The sequence below is a fragment of the Salvelinus sp. IW2-2015 genome, linkage group LG14 (genome assembly GCF_002910315.2).
Source record: "Salvelinus sp. IW2-2015 linkage group LG14, ASM291031v2, whole genome shotgun sequence".
NCBI lineage: Eukaryota > Metazoa > Chordata > Actinopteri > Salmoniformes > Salmonidae > Salvelinus > Salvelinus sp. IW2-2015.
The window spans coordinates 14,666,547-14,688,933 of record NC_036854.1 but is presented as its reverse complement, the minus strand read 5'-3'; the positions used below and the strand labels follow the sequence as shown (position 1 = coordinate 14,688,933).

The window sequence follows — 22,387 nt, the reverse complement described above, 5'->3', positions numbered from 1 at the left end:
AAAATGTTATGGGATGAATTTACTCCATTGTTTTTGATGGTAGGCCCTTCTGATAGGCCTACATTATGATCAAATAGCCACAGTAGCCTACTTGACCTCTGTCTGGAACTAACTTAAAGTGGGTACAGCCTCAGTGTTCACAGTAAACGAACGCTGGAAGTTGCACTGCATTTTCACAACATACAAGCTTGCAGACCTGAAATTTGCTCAGTGCCGAAAAACATTTGAAGGAGCATTGGCCTTGACCCCAACTAATAAATTAAAACCATTTCTCTTAACTCTCAGGCGTTTTTACAAATGACCCCACGATGAATGCTGGAACCAAATATTTTAGTGTCTTCCGTTTAAAAAAAAAAAACATTTTTGTCACAGTGTCAAATACTTAGCCCTGCCCTTTGACAGGATGTGCTCATTTCAGTCACAATGATGAATATTTGCATGTTCCTTCCACTAACCAAAATGAGAGAATGTTCCGGTCATTCCAGGGTTTAGCACTTTTGAAAGAACATATTCCATGGAAATGTTGCATGTAAAAATCTCAGATTTAAATGATCAAGTAAGTGTCAGACTGTTAGTTAGAAACTGCTTTAACTGACTGGTTTGACTCACTCTGAGCTTCCTTGAAAGACTGAGTTGTGTGTTTTGTAGTCTTTAATTTCTCGTGAATATAAAAGATTCCTATCTCCCTAGCTATTCACTGACCTGTACAAAAACAACGCTAACCTGCCTGAGGGCCTGGAGAAGAAACACAACCGGAACTGCTTTATGGAGGTGATCTCAGTGGAAGGGATGTATGACTACATGATGTTCATGGGTAAGTGACCAGGCACCAGGGAAGAAGTAGTCCCTTGTGACTGAACCATGATTTGAAATATGGTAGTCACACAAATAACACAAACATCTTGAGCATAATACGGCTGTCATTAGAAGTGAATCTAGTGAAAGAATATGGAGGGTTTTAGTATTGCCAGTGATGGCCACTACAGTACATGTAATGATATGAAGGTTGTAGGTAGGCTTGTGACTGTAATTGAATAACCGTGTAACTGACGGTAAAGAATGAAGTCCAACATGACAGTAAAATAAGTCTAAACATTTTATTTAGGCCTACATTCATTTTAGGATTTTAAAAATCTTTTAATGAACTTTATTTTCATGTTTATTTTGTATTTCACCTTTATTTAACCAGGTAGGCTAGTTGAGAACAAGTTCTCATTTCCAACTGCGACCTGGCCAAGATAAAGCATAGCAATTTGACAACAACACAGAGTTACACATGGAATAAACAAAACATGCAGTCAATAATACAGTAGAAAAAAAGAAAACAGAAAGTCTGTATACAGTGAGTGCAAATGAGGTAGGATAAAAGAGGTAAGGCAATAAATAGGCCATGGTGGCGAAGTAATTACAATATATCAATTAAACACTGGAATGGTAGATGTGCAGGAGATGAATGTGCAAGTAGAGATACTGGGGTGCAAAGGAGATGTAGATACACTTGACCTAATAGCGGGAGTGTTTACTATTGATTATAAGGAATTGTTTCTGTAACTTAGTATGTCTATTAAACGTTTTACATCTCCTATTTCCATCTGTCCTTTGATGCTACAGCAGCTAATCACTAGATGAGCAGGAGTGTACAGCATTATAGGCTATGACACTTCAGTCAAACAATTGCTTGATTTGTGGACTTTCTTGTTATACATTGCACGTATTTGTTGTTTGCTAGTAAATAAATAAATCGTGTCTTTTAAAAAAGGTTTGTGTTTGACTATTCATTAGTTATTGAACAGCAGTTGCCAAGATTAATCTGGCTCTGAGGCCTAGAATGCGCTAATGTTGTGCAAAAAAATTGACAATGCGCCAATCCTCTCCAACCTGGTATGATATAATAACAATCTTTATTTAATTTATAGACTAATCAACGCTGATCAGCCCCGGTCCTGGCTGATATGCCAACCTAAGCGAGACGACAAAAAAATGCTGCCATCCTATCCCTGCAGAGTAGAATAGTAGCCTAAGCTATACAGTTTTGCCCGCAATGCACTTTTATGAATGCCCATGTGGTAGCCAACCGTTTGTAAAACCGGCAATTTACTATTAATCCCTGTCATTTGGTTACATTAATTTCTGTTAATACATGTATTAATTACAGTAATTTCATTCTTGGAGTGGAAATGTTGTTTGCAGAGTTCACAACCTGCTACAGAATAAAGTTTTGGTTGATTTCATGCCATCGTTTACGTGCACCATGTGAGCAATGAGCATTTGTCTGGTTTCTCTGTCCTGTTAATGTTGACGGAGCGTGGGCGCCTGAGCACACATAGAAGTACCTAGCCTGCTTCTTGTAAATGTCAAATGTAGGAAAGTGCCCAGCTGGGCTTCTTAGTAATGTTTTTTTTTACCTTCACCTTTCCAGTACTTTCCCCCCCAATGATAAATAGGCTATGTTGCGTGTATTTATTATTGCAATTGTTTTTGTTTTTTAAAAGATATAAAGACAGGTGGCAGGTGCTTTAACAGGGGTGTGCGTGTGAGTTCGCTGATTCTCTCTATAGGCCTATATGCCCATTCAGAAAGTTTCCTCAAGTAGCCCATCTGAACTCTCTCTTTTAATAAAAATCAAATACTCCTGTCATGATTTAATCTTGTAAAAGGCCTATTTGCTTTGATTGATTTGACTTTCTGTAGCTTAGGCTACCTCATTTTTCTCATTACGGCATCCTCTCTCTGAAGAACATATGCCAATGCCATCTAATGACAGCAGCAGGGTTTGTGACGTAATGCGAATATTTCGGAAAAAGCGTGAGGAAACCCATCGGCTTTATTTGAATCGTTTTGTGCATCAAAATAGGATCTGTATATAAAAATAAATGGTATGCAGAAAAGCCAACACAAGGACAAAGTAGGCATATATTTATTTTGTCTCCATTAACGTTGTCAATACGAAAATGCGACACTCCAACCTGGCATTTCTTAATTTGGTGATTCATATTTATAAGTAACCTTAATAATAATAATGAAATGGAATGATGATAATAACAAAGTGTAATGGCTTTTTTAAAATAGCTTTTATTAAGAACCATATTCATGCAAGCAAGTGTACAAACAGAATTGTGACCGTCACAGCGCTAGTTGTAGCCACCTATTGCCCAGCCATGATTCTTCTCATTGTGTTTGGTGCTGTGTTTGTGACAACTGCTCATGTAACGAAATGATTGTTTGACTGACAGGTCGAGTGGTGTTCCACATGCCAGACTGGTTGCACCACATCCTGTCAGGGGGACGGATCTTGTTCAAGAACACGCTGGAGGCCTACATGGATAACTACATCCAGCACAAACGGGACATAATCCTGCAGGAACACCATGTCGTCTCTCTCGTCACCATGCTCAGAGGTACGGTGAATGTGTGCGTTTTGCTTCAGTAATGTTTCCCCCTTTATAAACCTTTTGACTGTTTTTCTTCCCCGACCCCTCCTATTTCCTTCCTAAGGCTCCATCAAAGGGTTTTAGGGCAATACACACAATCACTGTAGATGTTGCTGTTCCACTTCAGTGCTTAGCCAATCTCACTATGTTGTTGTTGTGAATTCCTGTCCATTATGTTCTGGAATTGCCTTGCCTTGATCCACTTCTCCCAGACTCATGATGTTTTCTGCCCAATCTTAGATGCTGTGTTCTGTGAGACCAGTGAGGAACTCGCTACAGGAGACAAGCAGAGAAGAGCCAAGAAGGCATTCGAAGAGATGATGAATTATTTGCCAGGTTCGACCCAAGCTTTTAGCCTGGTCATGGCATGATATGACAAGGAGTTGGTATGATAGCAGAAACAGACTGGCACTCGCCGACGGTGTCTCGGGGGGAGTTGGGATATGCAAAAAACATTTCCAATTCACACATGCGTGAAATAAGAAAATATAAGCACCCACCAAATTGTTATTATACAAACAGACTGGAACTCAGGCTACCAAGCATTGGCTGACAACTGATATGTTCTCTAGTATTCTTTTGCTATATTCATCTGCTTCCAACTGTTGCACAGATCCAGTATGCACTCTCTACACAAGATATCTAGCTCTCAGCATGATGGATTCATGTCTTAACTACAGTTCATTAGCCACCGAGCAAGTTCCGTTTTGTTACATTGTATTGACAAATGACATCCAGACACAGAGAATAGTTTTCTCCAAGCCCAGATATTTTCCATTTCATCATATCAATAAGTCCCATTGCCTGTGCATATGCCCCTAGTCAAAAGTAGTGCACTATAAAGGGAATTGGATGCCATTTTGGGACACAACCTGTGTCTGGTGAACACTCCCTGATTTATCGGTTTCATTCTAATCTCTGGAAGCCTGGTCCTACTTTTGAAAGCATGTCCTGGCAGAAACGCTGCATGTTGAACAAGTGCAATGGCATCATCCATGGAAATAGTAATAATAATTTGATGGAATCACCTGCCAAGGTATAGTTGAGTTTTTATGGATAAAGTGGGCCTCAGTTGTACTGTATTGATGTCTTTGTCTTTTCACCTCATAGACTTTGTGGAAAAGTGCATCGGACAGGAGGCCAAATACGAGGGCATCAGGCTTCTCTTTGAAGGTTTTCAGCAGCCACTTCTTAACAAGCAGGTAAAGCTGAAAGCCAAACAAGGAGACAATTTTCTCTGCAGCCAAGGTCTCATGGTGCATTATCTGTTTTCTCTCTTGTTTCTGTCCTCTGCCCCTCAGATGACGTACGTTCTGATGGATATTGCTGTCGAAGAACTGTTTCCAGAGCTCGGCAAGGTAAATTCCTAAGAATCGGATACAAGCCAACCATGTCTTTTCCAAACTATTTAGACACGCTTATTTATAAAGTAGGAAGGTACCAGGATGTAGTTTTTGTACCTTCCTGCGGATACCGTGACAATGTTGTCTATTCAGCAGGGACAGAGAGAGCCATCGGCCGATAGTAACCAGTGGATGTAGATAACAGCACGCTTCCCTTCCCTGGAACGAAAGTGCAGTGCAAATTCCAATGTCTCTGGGATCTTATCAACATTCCAATGTACAATAATAAAGTATATTTATTGATTTTACAAGGTGGTCATATTTTATCTGGCTTAAATAATTCCTTGCTGACTGCTGCGTCAATGTAAGAGGTCTTCCCTTCGTGAGATGATGGTTATCCAGACTGTATGTGTTTTGTATGGTAACTATGGTTTAATTTGTGTATTTTTACAGCAGAGATGGAGGCTGGAGCAATAATCTGAGCTTAGACCTGTGGTTAGGGGCATGTTTAGTTTCTCACATCCAAGTCAGCTTCTCAGTTTTCTAAATTGAGGTTGTGTCCTAATACATTTCCATCTGCCCTCCCTTGGAATCTTGTTTCTCTGTGGAAAGGAGATACTTTCCATGGTAATACCACGTGCATTCCCAGTCCACTGGTGCAAGCGGTGGGTGGAGATGAATGGCTTGCACCTGTAAAGAATAAAGCCTGTGGGAGGTTGAGTTCCTTTTCCTCAGAATACTACTCTGCCTTGAAACAGTTCTGATCAATGGTGAGAGCAGCAAAGCCACATCCCTCACACAATTGAGTCACTTCATATGGTTTCCTTTTTGAAATGCTACATTAGATGGAATGAGGCATTGTACTTTTTTTCATGAGCCAGTTCAAGATCAGAGATATCTGCTAGACAAACATTGACACATCTGGCTAAATGTACTGCTATCAAGCTTATTTCAATATCACAACGAAGCCAAATATAAAACATTACATTTCACATAGGCTATTTACATGACCTCTTTGGTTCTCAATGTATTTCTCTAGAATTAACAGAGGGGGATTTGAAACAAGCTAACCAACTTTAGTAAAGTTCTAATCAGATTTTATAGCATTCATGACCATAAAAAAGTCGCTAATTTGCCCTGTAAAGAATACCATAAATATTTACACAAGGTTGATCACCAACTCGTTTATCTCCTTTCAAGATACCTCTCTGGTCCCAAAGAGCTTTAAAACAGAGCTCGTTGTTTGTATATCTTCTCCCATAAACTAATGCTGGTTAAGCAAGCATACTCTGCCCAGTGCACACATTAAAACAGGCAGTGGTCATCTGTTTCCATCTCTGCGGAAGTTTGCACTACTATTATATAAACAGAATTTCTGAGCAAGAGCGTGACAGCAGTTACTGTACATGAGACTTGACAAAGCAAAACCTGTCTAGAGGAGTCCAGTGTGTAATTTACATAGAAATATCTAAGCGGCTTGTTAATGGATATTTCACCAATGTCCTTCAAATTTGTACTCTAGTTAGTCTAACTAGAGTTGAGCTCTTCCCTTGGATGCTGAGAAGAACACATCCAATGGCGAGCTAGCGTTGCAGGCAGGGATCTCATAGGCTCCTAGACAGAGCCATCACCAGCCCTATCAGGATTAACAGAGTTGTGTGTCCAGATCCTCCTGAATTTGAGTTGGAAATCTTGATACGTCCTTCTACAGCTGGATGCACCTTCTTCCTCTCAGTAATGTAGCTGGCCACCACCGAAATGTCCATGTCACCTGTAAGAGAAACTATTTTCAACCCCCATGAACCAGTTACCAGATAAGTTGTTGGCTAAGTAATAGTTGTGCAACCACAGTGCAACAGAAAATGCTCAAGGCGTTCCTGTTCATATGAGTCTGCAGAAAGGCGCTCATCCCTAGAGATACATTATCTGCGTCCCAAAAGGCACCCTGGCCTATTCCTTATTTAGTGGACTACAGGGTTGGGGTCAATTACATTTCAGATTGCAGACAATTCAGGAAGGACGCTGAAATTCCAACTTCAATTCTCTCTTAATGCTTTGAGGAAAATGTAGAATTTGGTTTACTTTCTGAATTGACCCCAATCCTGGTGCACTATACAGGGAATTGGTTGTCTCCAATGGCACCCTTAGTGTTCTAATCTATTCAATTCTGTGAGCTCACCACTGTCGTGTTTTAGCTTCTCCTCTTTGATCATGGAGAATCCGTCTCCTCCTTCCACCAGGTAGGAGGGCAGGACCACCTTGTATAGTCTGCTGTCGTCCAGTGGCTCATAGACGGGCACCCGGCAGTTCGTACAGATCACACTGATACTCCTGGCACGTTCCCCTGGGGGCCTTGACATATCATACTCTACATGGAATCCTATTGAGATTATAGGAGTGAAATAAAGTCAGTCCAAAACACTTGTCCTCATTCCTCTCCATGTAGTTTGACTAAGAGGGAAAAGCAAAACAATAGTACATTCAATGTAGGTGCACAGGTTCTTGGGGCTAGATAGCTGGAGACAAGTACCGGATGTCAACTGGTTTAGGTCACATTATGACCCTCTTTACCAATGAAAATGAAACAGACTGATACCTGATACTTGAAGGAATTCCCCTGTGCTCCCTCCATATCTCCTGACAGAGTGCTCAAAAGCTTTCCTCAGAGTGGAGCCCTTCAGCTGCACCAGATCATAGGTGCCTCCAAACGGCAACACAGCAATCAGGTCTTCCATCGTGATGGAACCTAACAAAATAGATTTCACTCAGTTTCCACATTGAGGGAAAAAACCCAGAAATGGCAAACACACAAGGCTAGTTTCCTGGACAACAAAAAACACAGGCTCAATGGAGAATCTCCATTGAATTTTCTGCTATTGTCCAGGACTAAGCTTAATCTGTGTCCGGGAAACAGCCCCATAAAAAGGCATACACTCACCATTTCGGCTGCGTTCATCTATGGATGACCGTATTGATCCCCCTTGGACGATGCAGGAGCTGACATGGTTCCACTGAAGCTCATCTGCATATTTAATGTTGTGGTGTACCTACAGCAAAATAACAGGATTTCATCAGTAGGCTACAGACTGACCGAAAAGGTACCAGGTTTGGGTAGCTGTCCTGGGTACTATTAACTCACCATAGCGTCGCAGATTAGGTTTCCCAAGTTGCACTCTCGGAACCTGCACTCTTCAAACGTTCCATTGAGATACACCAGGGTCTCCCCCACATACTGGGAGGAGTAATTTGCCAGGGCCTTTTTCCACTCGTTTACGTCAGCAAGAATACTGGGGTCTGACAAGAGGAAATCATATGCAATTACTGGGTTGATTCAGTGCCTTTTGAGAAGTGTAACTTGATTTCACCTCAATTTAACATTCGGTCATGATGAACATTTTAAAATGACATGTTTTCCCCATCTCAAGAGGTTAAATAAAATGACTATTGTAAGTGCCAAATAAAGTGGAAGCTTGTGTGCAACAGGGAGTGGCAATTGAATGCAAGCTTCACAAAACAGACAGATTTAAAACATTTCTAGCCTACGGGTACCCAGCTAGCAATGGAAAAAAAACTAAAAGAAATGTAAAAATTCAGTCCAAAACTAGACCTCTTCTGGGGGGCTGGAACTGATTGAGTCATCCCAGAATTGGGTGTTGCACTTGGCCCGGAATCAAAATGAATGACTGCCCAGAATCGGCCCAAGTACATCGGGCCATTTCCATCTACTGGAATTCAGTCAACTTTGCCGGCATCTTACCAGAATTCCCCCAGAAGCGGCCCGATGCAAATTTAAGTGACTGTATACTAAATTACTATTATACATTTTATGCATACAAATTATACCCATCCACCCAAAAGAAAAAGTATGTCGGAAGAAACACCGTACACCTGGTGACCGTGTCAGCGTGCGTGCGCCTGACCCACCACAGGAGTCGCTACAGCACGATGGGACAAGGACATCCCGGCCGGCCAAACCCTCCCCTAACTCGGACGACTCTGGGCCAATTGTGCGTTGCCTCATGGGTCTCCCGGTCGTGGCTGGCACGGGTATCGAACTAGCATCTGTGGCAACGCAGTTTGCACTGCGATGCAGTGTCTTAGACCGCTCCCCCACTCGGGAGGCTCCAGCCACAAAATTAATGCTTATCAATTGCCTTGCACAAAGTAATACTGCCGAAGGCAGCCCAGACTCAGGCCACATGACGTCGGCCGAGTCTGACTCTCACCCGGAATCGGCCCAGATCCACTGTGCTAGCTGGGTAACTAGGTTGACGTGTTATGCTTGACCCGCTCAGTTTTCCACCAGAAAATGGCCAAAAAGAGTAGAACTTGCTCACCTGCTTTTACTCTGATTTGACTATTCGATGTTCAATGGAATAGTTTCACCTTTTTAAAACGAGAGTTCATTTCACCTTAAAATAAGGGACAGATGTAAATGAATCACTAATCACATTAAATAAATAATGATCTTCAGAAGTGACTGTTGAAGAAAATAAATAACTAGGGCTTTACAATGATGGTGAAACTTGGAGACAGTGGATTAAAATCTTCCTATAAGTGACAGGTTTGACAGATGCTGAATTTTGGCACTTTAGCAAGCCTTTATTCATATTAAAAATATTTATTGAATTCTCCATGTGTCTATATTAAAGTGCACTTCATTTAACAGAACAGGCTTTTAAAATTCAATATTGGTGCACAATTTCTACTTTAATGTCAAAGGTATTTTATTAGGATCCCCATTAGCTGTTGCAAAAGTAGCAGCTACTCTTCCTGGGGTCCACACAAAACATAATACAGATTAGACAAGAACAGCTCATGGACAGAACTACATAAAAAAAAAGGCACATGTAGCCTACATATCAATGCATACACACAAACTATCTAGGTCAAATAAGGGAGAGGCGTTGGGCCGCGAGGTGTTGCTTTATCTTTTTTAAACCAGGTTTGTTTATTTGAGCAATATGAGATGGAAGGAGGTTCCATGCAATAAGGGCTCTATATAATACTGTACGTTTTCTTGAATTTGTTCTGGATTTGGGGACTATGAAAAGACCCCTTGTGGCATGTCTGGTGGGATAGGTGTGTGTCAGAGCTATGTGTAAATTGACTATGCAAACAATTTGGGATTTTCAACATGTTATAAGAAGAAGAGATGCAGTCAGTCTCTCCTCAACTCTTAGCCAAGAGAGAGACTGGCATGCATAGTATTAATATTAGCCCTCTGATTACAATTAAGAGCAACACATGCCGCTCGGTTCTGGGCCAGCTGCATCTTAACTATGTCTTTCCTTGCAGCACTGGACAATCAAGATTAGACAAAACTGGAGCCTGCAGAACTTGCTTTTTGGAGTGTTGTGTCAAAAAAGCAGAGCATCTCTTTATTACGGCTAGACCTCTCCCCATCTATGCAACCTTTGAATCTATATGTTTTGACCATGACAGTTTAAATTACTTGGCGTTACCTTGGATTGTAGTCTCCTCAACTTGCTCAACAGCCACACCATTCATTACCAGATTCAGCTAAGGTCTAGCACTTAAGGAATGATTTGTACCAAATACAATGCTCTTAGTTTTAGAGATGTTCAGGACCAGTTTATTCCTGGCCACCCATTCCAAAACAGATTGCAACTCCTAAGGGTTTCAGTGACTTCATTAGCTGTGGTTGCAGATGCATATATGGTTGAATCATCAGCATACACGGACACACATGCTTTGTTTAATGCCAGGTCATTGGTAAAAATAGAAAAGCGTAGAGGGCCTAGAGAGCTGCCCTGCGGTACACCACACTTTACATGCTTGACATTAGAGACGCTTCCATTAAAGAAAACCCTTTGAGTTCTATTAGATAGATTGCCATATCGTGGATTCAGAGCGGAGGTTGAAAAGCCAAAGCACTTAAGTTCTCAACAGGTTATGGTCAATAATATCAAAGGCTGCACTGAAATCTAACAGTACAGCTCCCAATCTTCTTAGCAATTTCTTTCAATCAGTAATTTGTGTCAGTGCAGTACATGTGGAGTGCTCTTCTCTATAAGCATGCTGAAAGTCTGTTAATTTGTTTACAGAGAAATAGCATTGTATTTGGTCAAACACCATCCATTTTTTCCAACAGTTTTCTAAGAGCTGGCAGCAAGCTTATAGGTCTGCTGTTAGAACCAGTCAAGGCCGTTTTACCACTCTTGGGTTTGCGGAATTACTTTGAATTCCCGCCAGGCTTGATGACAAAGACTTTCCACTAGGCTCAGATTAAAGATATGACAGATAGGAGTGGCTATAGAGTCAGCTACCATCCTCCGTAGCTTTCCATCTAAGTTGTCAATGCCAGGAGGTTTGTCATTATTGATCGTTAATAATTTGTCCACCTCTCCCACACAATTCAAACTTGCACTGCTTCTTTTTTTTTTATACATGAATATAATTGCTCACTGTTTGTCATGGGCTTTTCCTGCCTAAGTTTGCCCACTTTGCCAATGAAATAATCATTAAAATAATTGGCAACATCAAATGGTTTTGTGATGAATAAGCCATCTGATTCGATGGAAGATGGAATTGAATTTGTCTTTCGGCCCATAATTTCATTTAAAGTACTCAAGTTTTTTTCCATTCCAGTCTTCACGTTAAAGTTCTAATAAATAGCAGATTGGTAACAGTGAACTCATGCTTAAGACACAGTGAAACACATTCTCATTGAATTAGTAAATATAAGCCTGAAGTAGAAGGTCAACGATGGTATGTGTCCACAGTAATGTTCAGTAGTGTTCTCCACCAGACATTCAAATGATTACAAACAAAACATTGTATAGCATGGTGATACTGTCCTGAGTCAAGAAAACCAAACTTGTTATTTTCACACTTACGTCACAAGTGATATAAATAACAGCAGCACTGTTGATGCAATCGGAAGTCCATTTCACTGTGTAGGTCTGAAATGGCAACCCTATTTCCTATACTACTTTTGATAAGGGCCTATAGGGCTCTGTTCAAAAGTAGTGGACTGTAGAGAATAGGGTGCCATTTTAGACACACTTACTGGCAACTTCACCTCATGTTACTCAGTAGTACTGTACTCACCCTCTGGTACAGAGCTGTCCAGCAGGATGGGGTTGCCTGTGGACTGGACCACATTGCCAGCCTCATCAAATGTCACCTTGAGGTAACCCAGATATTTCCCAAAAGCAAAGGCCTGCACCACAGGGACGTCACGCCCATCCTCTGATTTCACCATGACGGGGTAAGGACCTGCCGGAACCTCAGAGGAAGGTTTCTCTCCTATCGAAACAGTGAATGTAAACAATGGAATTAATGAATGTTTTCTATATCAATCATCAGTTGCATTGTAATCATGCTTAAGAAAACAGCCTAGCAATTAAACAACGCCTAAATAACTGTATGAATGCATTAAGATAGACTGGGTTTCAATCAGCTGCTGTATAATGGAATGAATCCAGGCCATAGACTTCTTGGATTCTTATGTTCTTACTTTCCCACCACATCAGCCTGAACTACACTGATTTACAGCCAGAATTACTGAACACAGGGCTTACTGTTTGTGGTTTAGTGAACTGTTCTAAAGTGTAGGCCTCACATCAAAGGGAATCCTTATAGCCATCACAGAGTCCTCTTTAAAATAAACAGCATAGCATAGGTACTGAACTTGCAAGCATGGGAACCAGCCAGTACACTGATTCTAAACAATATGAATCATGGCTGCTGTTGTGGAAAAATCTCAGCACAGCACAAGCTAACTGGGGCTACATCCCAAAATGCACCCTAATCTCTTTGTAGGGAGTGCCATTTGGGACGCACACAAAACAAAAGGCCAGGATCGGCATCAGGTAAGACAGGTGGCAGATACTCATTGTTCCAGCTTTTTGATATTGCACTAATTAAGGATGTGGATGGCCTCAAATCACAGACCAAGAGCTGCTGAGGCATAAAGTAATATACTGCCTGTGTGGCAAAAACAGCATGGTGTGGTTGTTGGTTGAGCTATTAGTAAGCCTTTTTCCTTCAGGACTGAAGGCAGAATGTATGTGCATTGGTTGGACACATGCATGTTCAGTTCGGGAATCAACTGTAGGTTCCACAATTCCTTACAAAAACTTATGACAGTTAAAAAGATGAAGGTGTTCGTTCGGATGAAATACAATCTCTCCTATGATTGTAACCAAAGCTCAGAGAGAGCCCTGGCTGGCAGATGAAATTACTATGATTGTAAATATTAAACAAAAGTAGTCTGTGGTAAACAATGCATACCGTACCTGTGTACAGAAATGTGTTGCTGTGTCCTCCAATGACCACATCCACACCCTTCACCCTTCTGGCTATTTCTTTGTCCGTAACGAAGCCAGAGTGACCGAGGGCGATGATCTTGTTGACCCCCAGGGTGATGAGTTTGTCGACCTGAGGCTGAAGGGCATCAATCTCATCCTCAAACACTAAGTTAGGTCCTGCAGCAGAATGGAACAAAAATACATTTTATATCAGGGAAATTATTCAAATGTATCTGGGGCAGCGTTTCCCAAACTCGGTCCTCAGGACCCCAAGTGGTGCACGTTTTTTTCCCCCCCTAACACTAGACAGCTGATTCAAATGATCAAAGCTTGGCGATTAGTTCATTATTTGAATCAGCTGTGTAGTGCTAGGGCAAAAAACAAAACGTGCACCGCTTGCGGTCCCGACGACCGAGTTTGAGAAACCCTGATCTAGATGAAGGCATTATTAAAATCATAGTGTAAATATTGGGAGCAAACACGAAGCAACCGGGACAGAGCGATCAATATGGATTATTGTGACGAAAGTAGGAGGAGAGGAGCGAATGCATGAATATGAAGCTGAATAGAGGGAGAATAAAAGGAAGATACATTAAGAGAGGGGGGGATGTAGAAAAGCTAAAACTTCAAGCAAAACCTTAATCAAGTCAAAACATAATTGTACCCGTTTGTGACAGGGCAGGTGTTTCCTTTGAAGTGTATCCAACCACGCCCACTTTCTGAGAGCCGACATCAAATATCTTATATGGGAAATAAAGACCGCTGATGCGTGGCGAAAGTGTGTCATCTGCTTTGATGTTAGCACTGAGGACTGTGCAATTCACCTCCTGGAGAAATGGCTTGATAAGTCCCTCCACGTTATTGTCAAACTCATGATTCCCCAGAGCCTATAAAGTTACAAACAAAGGCAAAGGTCAATCACAACATTTTCCGATTAACAACAATGTTCAACCAACCATACTGTTCTGGTGTTGTTGTGCTGCCAAGTCCATTTTAGATGAGTTTATCTAATGTTTTTCTTCATCTAATTGCTACGTAAGTGCATGTCCACCAACAACTGATGGAAAGAAAAAAAAATCTGTTATTTGTTTTATACATGACTAATTAGCGTCCTCCTGGGGTAGGCTTCCTGATCATATTATGAATATGGCTTCAATTATTCCCAGCCAGTGTCACACTGAGAATTGAAGACCTTTGTCTGGACTAGTCTTGTCCACTACATTGACACCTTGCTCCAGACTACTTGTCCCTTGTACGTCACAGATTAATACACCGCGGAGTACCCTATCCCTAAAGACCCTACGGAAAATATGTCTCTATACACCAAGGTGCATCCCAAATGGCACCCTTTTCTTATTCTCTTTACAGTGTACTACTTTTAACAAAAAGGGCCCTGGTCAAACGTAGTGCACTCTATAGGGCAGGGTACTGAACTCTTACCCTATGGAGGTCCAGAGCCTGCTGGTTTTCTGTTCTACCTGATAATTAAATCAAATCAAACTTTGTCACATACGCCGAATACAACAAGTGTAGACCTTACCGTGAAATGCTTACTTACAAGCCCTTAATCAACAGTGCAGTTCTTAATCAACAGTGCAGTTCAAGAAGAGTTAAGAAAATATTTACCAAATAAACTAAAGTAAAAAATAATAAATGTAAAAAAAGTAACAATAAAATAACAATAACAAGGCTATATAGGGGGTACTGTAACCAAGTCAGTGTGCTGGGGTACAGGTTAGTTGAGGTAATTTGTCACATGTAGATAGGGGTGAAAATGACTGTGCATAGATAATAAACTTTGAGCCAGCAGCAGTGTACAAAACAAATGGGGGGGGGGGGGGGGGTCAATGTACATAGTTTGGTGGCCATTTGATTAACTGTTCAGCAGTCTTATGGCTTGGGGTTAGAAGCTGTTAAGGGGCCTTTTGTTCCTAGACTTGGCGCTCCGGTACCACTTGACGTCGCAGTTCAGAGAAACAGTCTATGACGTGGGTGACTGGAGTTTCTGATCATTTTATGGGCTTTCCTCTGACACCACCTATTATATAGGTCTTGGGTGGCAGGAAGCTTGGCCCCAGTGATGTACTGGGCCGTACGCATTACCCTCTGTAGCGCCTTACGGTCCAGATGCCGAGCAGTTGTCATTCCAGGCGGTGATGCAACCGGTCAGGATGCTCTCGATGGTGCAGCTGTAGACAGACCTATATCTATCCTACCCTGCCTTTCTAAGGTCTTCGAAACCTAAGTCACCAAACAGATTACCCGACCATTTCGAATCCCACCGCACCTTCTCCGCTATGCATACTGGTTTCAGTGCTGGTCATGGTGCACCTCAGCCACGCTCAAGGTCCTAAACGATGTCTTAACCGCCATCGATAAGAACATACTGTGCAGCCATATTCATTGACCTGGCCAAGGCTTTCGACTCTGTCATGACCACATCTCATCGGCAGACTCAACAGCCTTGGTTTCTCAATGATTGCCTCGCCTGGTACCCCAACTACTTCTCTGATAGAGTTCAGTGTGTCAATTGGAGGGCCTGTTGTCCGGGCCTCTGGCAGTCTCTATGGGGTGCCACAGGTTCAATTCTTGGTCTGACTCTCTTCTCTGTATACATCAATGATGTCGCTCTTGCTGCTGTGAGTCTCTGATCCACCTCTACGCAGACGACACCATTCTGTATACTTCTGGCCCTTCTTTGGACACTGTGTTAACAACCCTCCAGACGAGCTTCAATGCCATACAACTCTCCTTCCGTGGCCTCCAACTGCTCTTAAATACAAGAAAACTAAATGCATGCTCTTCAACCGATCGCTGCCTGCACCTGCCCGCCCGTCCAGCATCACTACTCTGGACGGTTCTGACTTAGAATATGTGGACAACTACAAATACCTAGGTGTCTGGTTAGACTGTAAACTCTCCTTCCAGACTCACATCAAACATCTCCAATCCAAAGTTAAATCTAGAATTGGCTTCCTATTTCGCAACACAAGCATCCTTCAGTCATGCTGCCAAACATACCCTCGTAAAACTGACCATCCTACCGATCCTCGACTTCGGCGATGTCATTACAAAATAGCCTCCAACACCCTACTCAACAAATTGGATGCCGTCTATCACAGGCCATCCGTTTTGTCACCAAGCCCCATATACTACCCACCCTGCGACCTGTACGCTCTCGTTGGCTGGCCCTCGCTTCATACTCGTCGCCAAACCCACTGGCTCCAGGTCATCTACCTGCTAGGTAGAGTCCCCTTATCTCAGCTCGCTGGTCACCATAGCAGCACCCACGTGCAGCAACGCGCTCCAGCAGGAATATCTCTCTGGTCACCCCCAAAGCCAATTCCTCCTTTGGCCGCCTCTCCTTCCAGTTCTCTGCTGCCAATGACTGGACGAACTACAAAAATCTCTGAAACTGGAAACACTTATCTCCCTCACTAGCTTTAAGCACCAGCTGTCAGAGCAGCTCACAGATTACTGCACTTGTACATAGCCCATCTATAATTTAGCCCAAACAACTACCTCTTTCCCTACTGTATTTATTTATTTATTTAGCTCCTTTGCACCCCATTATTTCTATTTCTACTTTGCACATTCTTCCACTGCAAATCTACCATTCCAGTGTTTTACTTGCTATATTGTATTTACTTAGCCACCATGGTCTTTTTTTGCCTTTACCTCCCTTATCTCACCTCATTTGCTCACATTGTATATAGACTTATTTTTGTACTGTATTATTGACTGTATGTTTGTTTTACTCCATGTGTAACTCTGTGTTGTTGTATGTGTCGAACTGCTTTGCTTTATCTTGGCCAGGTTGCAATTGTAAATGAGAACTTGTTCTCCACTTGGCTACCTGGTTAAATAAAGGCAAATGTTTTAATTTTTTAATTTTTTAAAGTTTCCAGTGGCTGAAAACACAATCAGAGGGATGAATGAGTGACGAATTTCCAGCCAAGAGTGGTCCATTTAAAAATAATTCCTTCCTTCCTCCCTCGCCCCTTGCGAGCGGTGTATACTCGTCAAACGTCATCAGAAGTAAGTGTCCACTTAATTTGAGGGCTGAGGGGATAGGGGGTGTCTTTTAAATGTTTGGAACGCAACCTAGGTTTTTACTCCAACCCTAATTAAGCACACCTGATTCTAATAATTAGCTGGTTGATAAACTCAACTGGAGTTGGAGCAAAAAACCTACAGGAGGATAGCTCTGGGTTGGGAATCCCTGACTATATAAACTCAGCAAAAAAGAAATGTCCTCTCACTGTCAACTGTGTTTATTTTCAGCAAACTTAACATGTGTAAATATTTGTATGAACATAACAAGATTCAACAACTGAGACTTAAACTGAACAAGTTCCACAGACATGTGACTAACAGAAATGGAATAATGTGTCCCTGAACAGTGGGGGGACACATTATCAATCCTTGAGTCCAGCCTCTCTCAGCATATTGCGGAAAGTCTGATAACTGATGGAGGGATTGTGCGTTCCTGGTGTAACTCGGGCAGTTGTTGCCATCCTGTACCTGTCCCGCAGGTGTGACGTTTGGATGTACCAATCCTGTGCAGGTGTTGTTACACGTGGTCTGCCACTGCGAGGACGATGTCTGTCCTGTCTCCCTGTAGCGCTGTCTTAGGCGTCTCACAGTACGGACATGGCAATTTATTGCCCTGGCCACATCTGCAGTCCTCATGCCTCCTTGCAGCATGCCTGAGGCATGTTCACGCAGATGAGCAGGGACCCTGGGCATCTTTCTTTTGGTGTTTTTCAGAGTTAGTAGAAAGGCCTCTTTAGTGTCCTAAGTTTTCATAACTGTGACCTTAATTGCTTACCGTCTGTAAGCGTCTTAACGGCCGCTCCACAGGTGCATGTTCATTAATTGTTTATGGTTCGTTGAACAAGCATGGGAAACAGTGTTTAAACCCTTTACAATGAAGATCTGTGAAGTTATTTGGATTTTTAAGAATTATCTTTAAGACACGGTCCTGAAAAAGGGACGTTTCTTTATTTGCTGAGTTTAGAAATAATGATGCTCAATTTTAAAATCATGACAAAAAGGTCCAATGCAGCTGTTTTTATGTCATTATTAAATCATTTCTTGGTAAAAATTAAGTACCTTACAGTGATTGTTTTCAATTAAAATGGTCTAAAATAAACAAAAATAGCTTCTTAGCAAAGGGCAATTTCTCAAGCAAGAATTTTGCTCGGACTGTCTGGCAGTGGTCTGAGTGGGGAGGGAAAAACTGAAAATTTGCTTTTATTGGTAGGGGTTTATAACTCTTTTTTATTTGTCTGTTAACTGATTTACCGCATGGTGATGTCGCCATGGATGGCCAAAACTCCATCCCACCAAAACTGCCAGAAATTTCAGGCAGCCTTTTCAAACAGCTCTTACACTGAAAGGGGATTACCATCATTTTCACAATATTATTCCAACCTCATAGTGTGGAAATATGTATAAAACACATCGCAGTTGACTGCACTGGGTCTAAGAGTTTAGTTGGTTAAAAGTGCTAATTGATCTCCACTAGTTAACTGTCTTAGATACAGTATGATTGGAAAAAAACATGAAAATATATCCTAGCCTTACCATCATGCAATATTGTATGGGGAAAATATGTTTACAATGTTTTAAAGGTCTAATATTATAAAAAGCGTGTAAAGCTCAAAGACCAGTACCACGGGTGACCACTTCTCTCGACTTGTGTAAGACATTCCCTCATTTTGGCCCTTTGTCCCGCATCCCACAATCAAACATTTTATCAACAAATTGAATTCCACAAAAAATAATGAATACAAAATATAAAAACATATTACAGCATGTGAATCGTAAATCATTTCCCAAGCGATTCCTGAACAATTCATCAACGTTCTGAGACCAAAATGGCAGCCGTCATTTAACACAGTCCTGTCAAATTGTATTTTCCTCAGTACAAACATGAAACTTGGACCGAGTAGGCCAACAGCAGATAAATACAGAGGGCTGTATAATTAGCTACTGAGAAATGTACTCACAAAAAGAATGATAAAATCAACTCAGTTTTTCAAAACAAGTGTTTCCTTAAATTACTACTAATGCAAGTTTGTTCAGCAAGAAAAAACAATAAAGAGGTCAATTTGTCCCGTATTTCATTCAACATTCCAACCCGTCTCTTGCAGTCACATTGCGCTTATAAAAATATTTATAAACTGGGTGGTTCGAGTGCTGAATGCTGATTGGCTGACAGCTGTGGTATATCAGACCATATACCACGGGTATGACAAAACATGTATTTTTACTGCTCTAATTACATTGGTAACCAGTTTATAATAGCAATACGGCACCTCGGGGGTTTGTGGTATATGGCCAATAAATGGCTACGGGCTGTATCCAGACACTGTCGTGTTTGAGAACAGCCCTTATGTAGCAGTTTAACTTTAGTCCGTCCCCTCGCCCCGACCCGGGCGCGAACCAGGGACCCTCTGCACACATCAACAACAGTCACCCACGAAGCATCGTTACCCATCGCTCCACAAAAGCCGCGGCCCTTGCAGAGCAAGGGGAACCACTACTTCAAGTTCTCAAAGCGAGTGACATAACCGATTGAAACGCTATTAGCGCGCACTACCGCTACTAGCTAGCCATTTCACATCCGTTACACTTAGCCATAGCATATTGGCCATATACCACATATTGTATATGGGCCATATACCACATATTGGCCATATATTGCTTAAATATATCATAAGGATGTGGTACTGGTAATGTTGAGAACCCTGACTGACATAGGTATGTGGAGCCAAACAGGACCAGAACATCTAACGTTAGTGCTTTCTCAGTTAGGCAGGAGACAGCTTCCTGCTGTAGATGAACAACCCAGAACTGTGTTTGCCTCAAAAAGTATCTTGCTTCAATCAGTTTATTCCAGTTCAGAATAAAAATGACTTGTATTTTGACAGCAACGGTTCCAACCTAGACTTGTTTCCAATAATCATTTCTACAGTAAGATGTACAGTAGGCCTGATAATTTTTCATCTGTACTGTTACTTAGGGTTGAACTATCAGTAGCTAGCTAACTTGCTTTGCCTAACGTTAGCTATTAGCTGTGTACAAGGCCAGGGGATTGTTTGAAAGAGAAACTCACAAATACCACTGAGATAGTACTCCCTTATTTATGCTTATCATCACCTTTTATAAAATTAAGTTACTAAAGACTTCCCCGCACAAATCACATTGAGGGAGCTCCTCGTTAATTCTCAAAGTTTGTATGAAAGAGAGGAACTCATCGGTGTATTGGCTTTTCGTGACGATTGAGCTCAGTCAGAACTTGTTGCTAGCATGAGTCCATTTGGCGAGTGGGAATGACAAGTCAGTGGCTGACAGCGCATCACCTGCTGTTAAACGACAGCGCTGCAGCTTGTGTCATCGAGTGAACGTCAAGAAAACTTCAGAAAAAGATCTGGTAAACCGCGAAGCACACCGGCAGCTGCCAAACTGAGCAGAGACCGCTGCTAAGCAGTGAGCGCACTGAACAGAGACCGCGGTTGCACTTGGCCAAATCAATTCACTAAATAATTATACATTTACTCTGACACGTCGCGACCCATACTTTAAGAAAGGCTGTGTTGGAGATTTTTCCAATCGTTGTTGAGATCTGATATTCTGCATAGTGCAAGAGGAGAGGTAGGCCAGACAATATCATAGGCCTATCATATCACATTTCTCAAATCCTTTCGGCTAAATTCAGGCAACGCTTGGAGAGGACAGTTAGGCCTAACAATAATACTTACACAACGCGTGCTTGTGACGAAGAGCTACCAAGTAAGTAACTGAAAGATAGTGTATAAGGTAATTTCTTCAAACTTGTGAGGGTAGCATATTCTCCGCTACTTCACTCAATCCCGTTTTAAAAAGGATAATTTCCTAACTGTTTTACATTCCCTTACACCAACCAGAAATGTTTCCTTGGACACATATTTCCAGATTTTCATAAACCAGATACACATGTGGTCAAGATTCTACGTCGCCAAATTTTGCCCGACGTATTTGAGTAGGCTATTCTTGGTGCGCTTCAATTAGCTCGTTCAATACAGCGGAGCAGGGGTAGCGTCGCACCGCCACTTCTCACAACAGTGGTCCTTTAGTAAAGTTTGATCAAAGCTGAATCAATGTCTTGGAAGATCATAATGATTCATTAGTATTCTACATATCGGATACAAACATCACAGCGTAGTATAACGTTACTGTTACACCAAAAACACCACCTCATTTTGTTATGAGATTTTAGGATGGTTAGCTAGATAGCTGAATAGTAAAAAAAATATTTATATAATAATATATATGGCCAAAACATAACAGCGCGCGTCACTAAGCAGAATGTGCTTTTATTTAAACAAAATACTGGACGTTTAAAACCATCTGCTCCAATTTGCTCAGAAATTCTAAATTCAGATATTCCCATGAGGGTAAAACGTTTAGAATTATCATTCACGATTGACAGTGATGATGGCCTATTTTGAAATAGTGATAGTGTCCGGAGAATGTCGTGCCAAATCATCCTGTTGTCACGCATTTGGGTATTTTAAAATGTGGTCACCCAGAGAGCACCCTCCGTTATGAAATGATACAGTCGCCCACATTAATATTCTACTGGAATGATGTAAACTGCTTACCATCGCATCGTAGCCAAGTTTATTCATAAAATAAGCAGCCTCGGCTCCCTTATATACATTAAACCAAACGGTTCCCTGAAATTGGTCGCCTGCATCCAGCAGCATCACGTTCTTCTCCCGGCTCCGGATCTCCTGTATTTTCGTAAACCTCCTTGCCACACCAGCAAAACACGGAGGCTTGGTGCATTTGCCGTAACTGTTGCTCGTTTCCTCAACCCTTGCGTGGACGTCGTTGGTATGAAGCAGGGTGAGTTCCCACGCTTCCACAGTAGAAACATGACTACAGATGCAGAGGTAGAATAGAAGACCCTTCATAGACTCACTCACTCCCATCCTGTCGTTGACAGCGCACTGTATTAGAACACAGAAGTTCACCCGTACATTGACTGCACCAGAAGGCGTGGACACAAGAAGGGGTGTTCTTCTCCAATCGTAGCATATACATTACATGGCTTGGGTTGGTTTATGTGTTTACAGTGTCCAGTAACTTGACAAGGAATGCCCACACGCAATTCAATATTACTTTCAACCTAATAAATAAAAGGCGTACAGCCATGCACAAACACAGCAAAGTGATACAGCCCACTCAACCATCGCATTGAACAGGTACAACTCTGGGTGATGACATCATCAAATGGGAAAGGTCAAGGCCAATGCCAATAATAACCATGAACACATGAATAGTA

At 41.8% G+C, this 22,387-nt stretch overlaps 2 protein-coding genes across 9 annotated transcripts in view; one reads left to right on the top strand and one right to left on the bottom strand.

Annotated features, from left to right (window-relative positions):
• LOC111973408 (sorting nexin-14) overlaps window positions 1-5,085 on the top strand; it is a 32,380-nt gene extending 27,295 nt beyond the window's left edge. For 7 of the 8 annotated variants that reach the window (XM_024000765.2, XM_024000763.2, XM_024000770.2 and 4 more), the window contains 6 exons: window positions 691-814; window positions 3,234-3,398; window positions 3,672-3,767; window positions 4,542-4,633; window positions 4,733-4,789; window positions 4,928-5,085. In XM_024000765.2, coding sequence (XP_023856533.1) covers window positions 691-814; window positions 3,234-3,398; window positions 3,672-3,767; window positions 4,542-4,633; window positions 4,733-4,789; window positions 4,928-4,972 — 579 coding nt within the window. In that variant the 3' untranslated portion in view covers window positions 4,973-5,085. The remainder of the gene's footprint in view (window positions 1-690; window positions 815-3,233; window positions 3,399-3,671; window positions 3,768-4,541; window positions 4,634-4,732; window positions 4,790-4,927) is intronic. The other variant, XM_024000767.2, reaches the window with a different exon arrangement.
• On the bottom strand, window positions 3,053-22,083 carry LOC111973410 (5'-nucleotidase-like). The gene is made up of 9 exons (XM_024000779.3): window positions 21,702-22,083; window positions 13,715-13,937; window positions 13,039-13,227; window positions 11,849-12,046; window positions 7,914-8,068; window positions 7,713-7,821; window positions 7,371-7,520; window positions 6,954-7,154; window positions 3,053-6,545 (listed from the first exon to the last, which is right to left on the bottom strand). Exons 1-9 carry the CDS (start codon window positions 22,032-22,034, stop codon window positions 6,379-6,381), a joined length of 1,725 nt encoding a protein of 574 aa, XP_023856547.1. The 5' UTR covers window positions 22,035-22,083; the 3' UTR covers window positions 3,053-6,378.
• Between the last annotated feature and the right edge of the window lie 304 nt (window positions 22,084-22,387).

Bases quoted from the DNA above. Each gene is read 5' to 3' on its own strand.
- LOC111973410 (XM_024000779.3), bottom strand. From the start codon at position 22,034: ATGGGAGTGAGTGAGTCTATGAAGGGTCTTCTATTCTACCTCTGCATC. The intron at 13,938-21,701 runs GTAAGCAGTTTA...GTAACTTTATAG, and splicing joins AACTTGGCTACGATGCGATG to GCTCTGGGGAATCATGAGTT. The intron at 13,228-13,714 runs GTACAATTATGT...ATTCTGCTGCAG, and splicing joins ACCTGCCCTGTCACAAACGG to GACCTAACTTAGTGTTTGAG.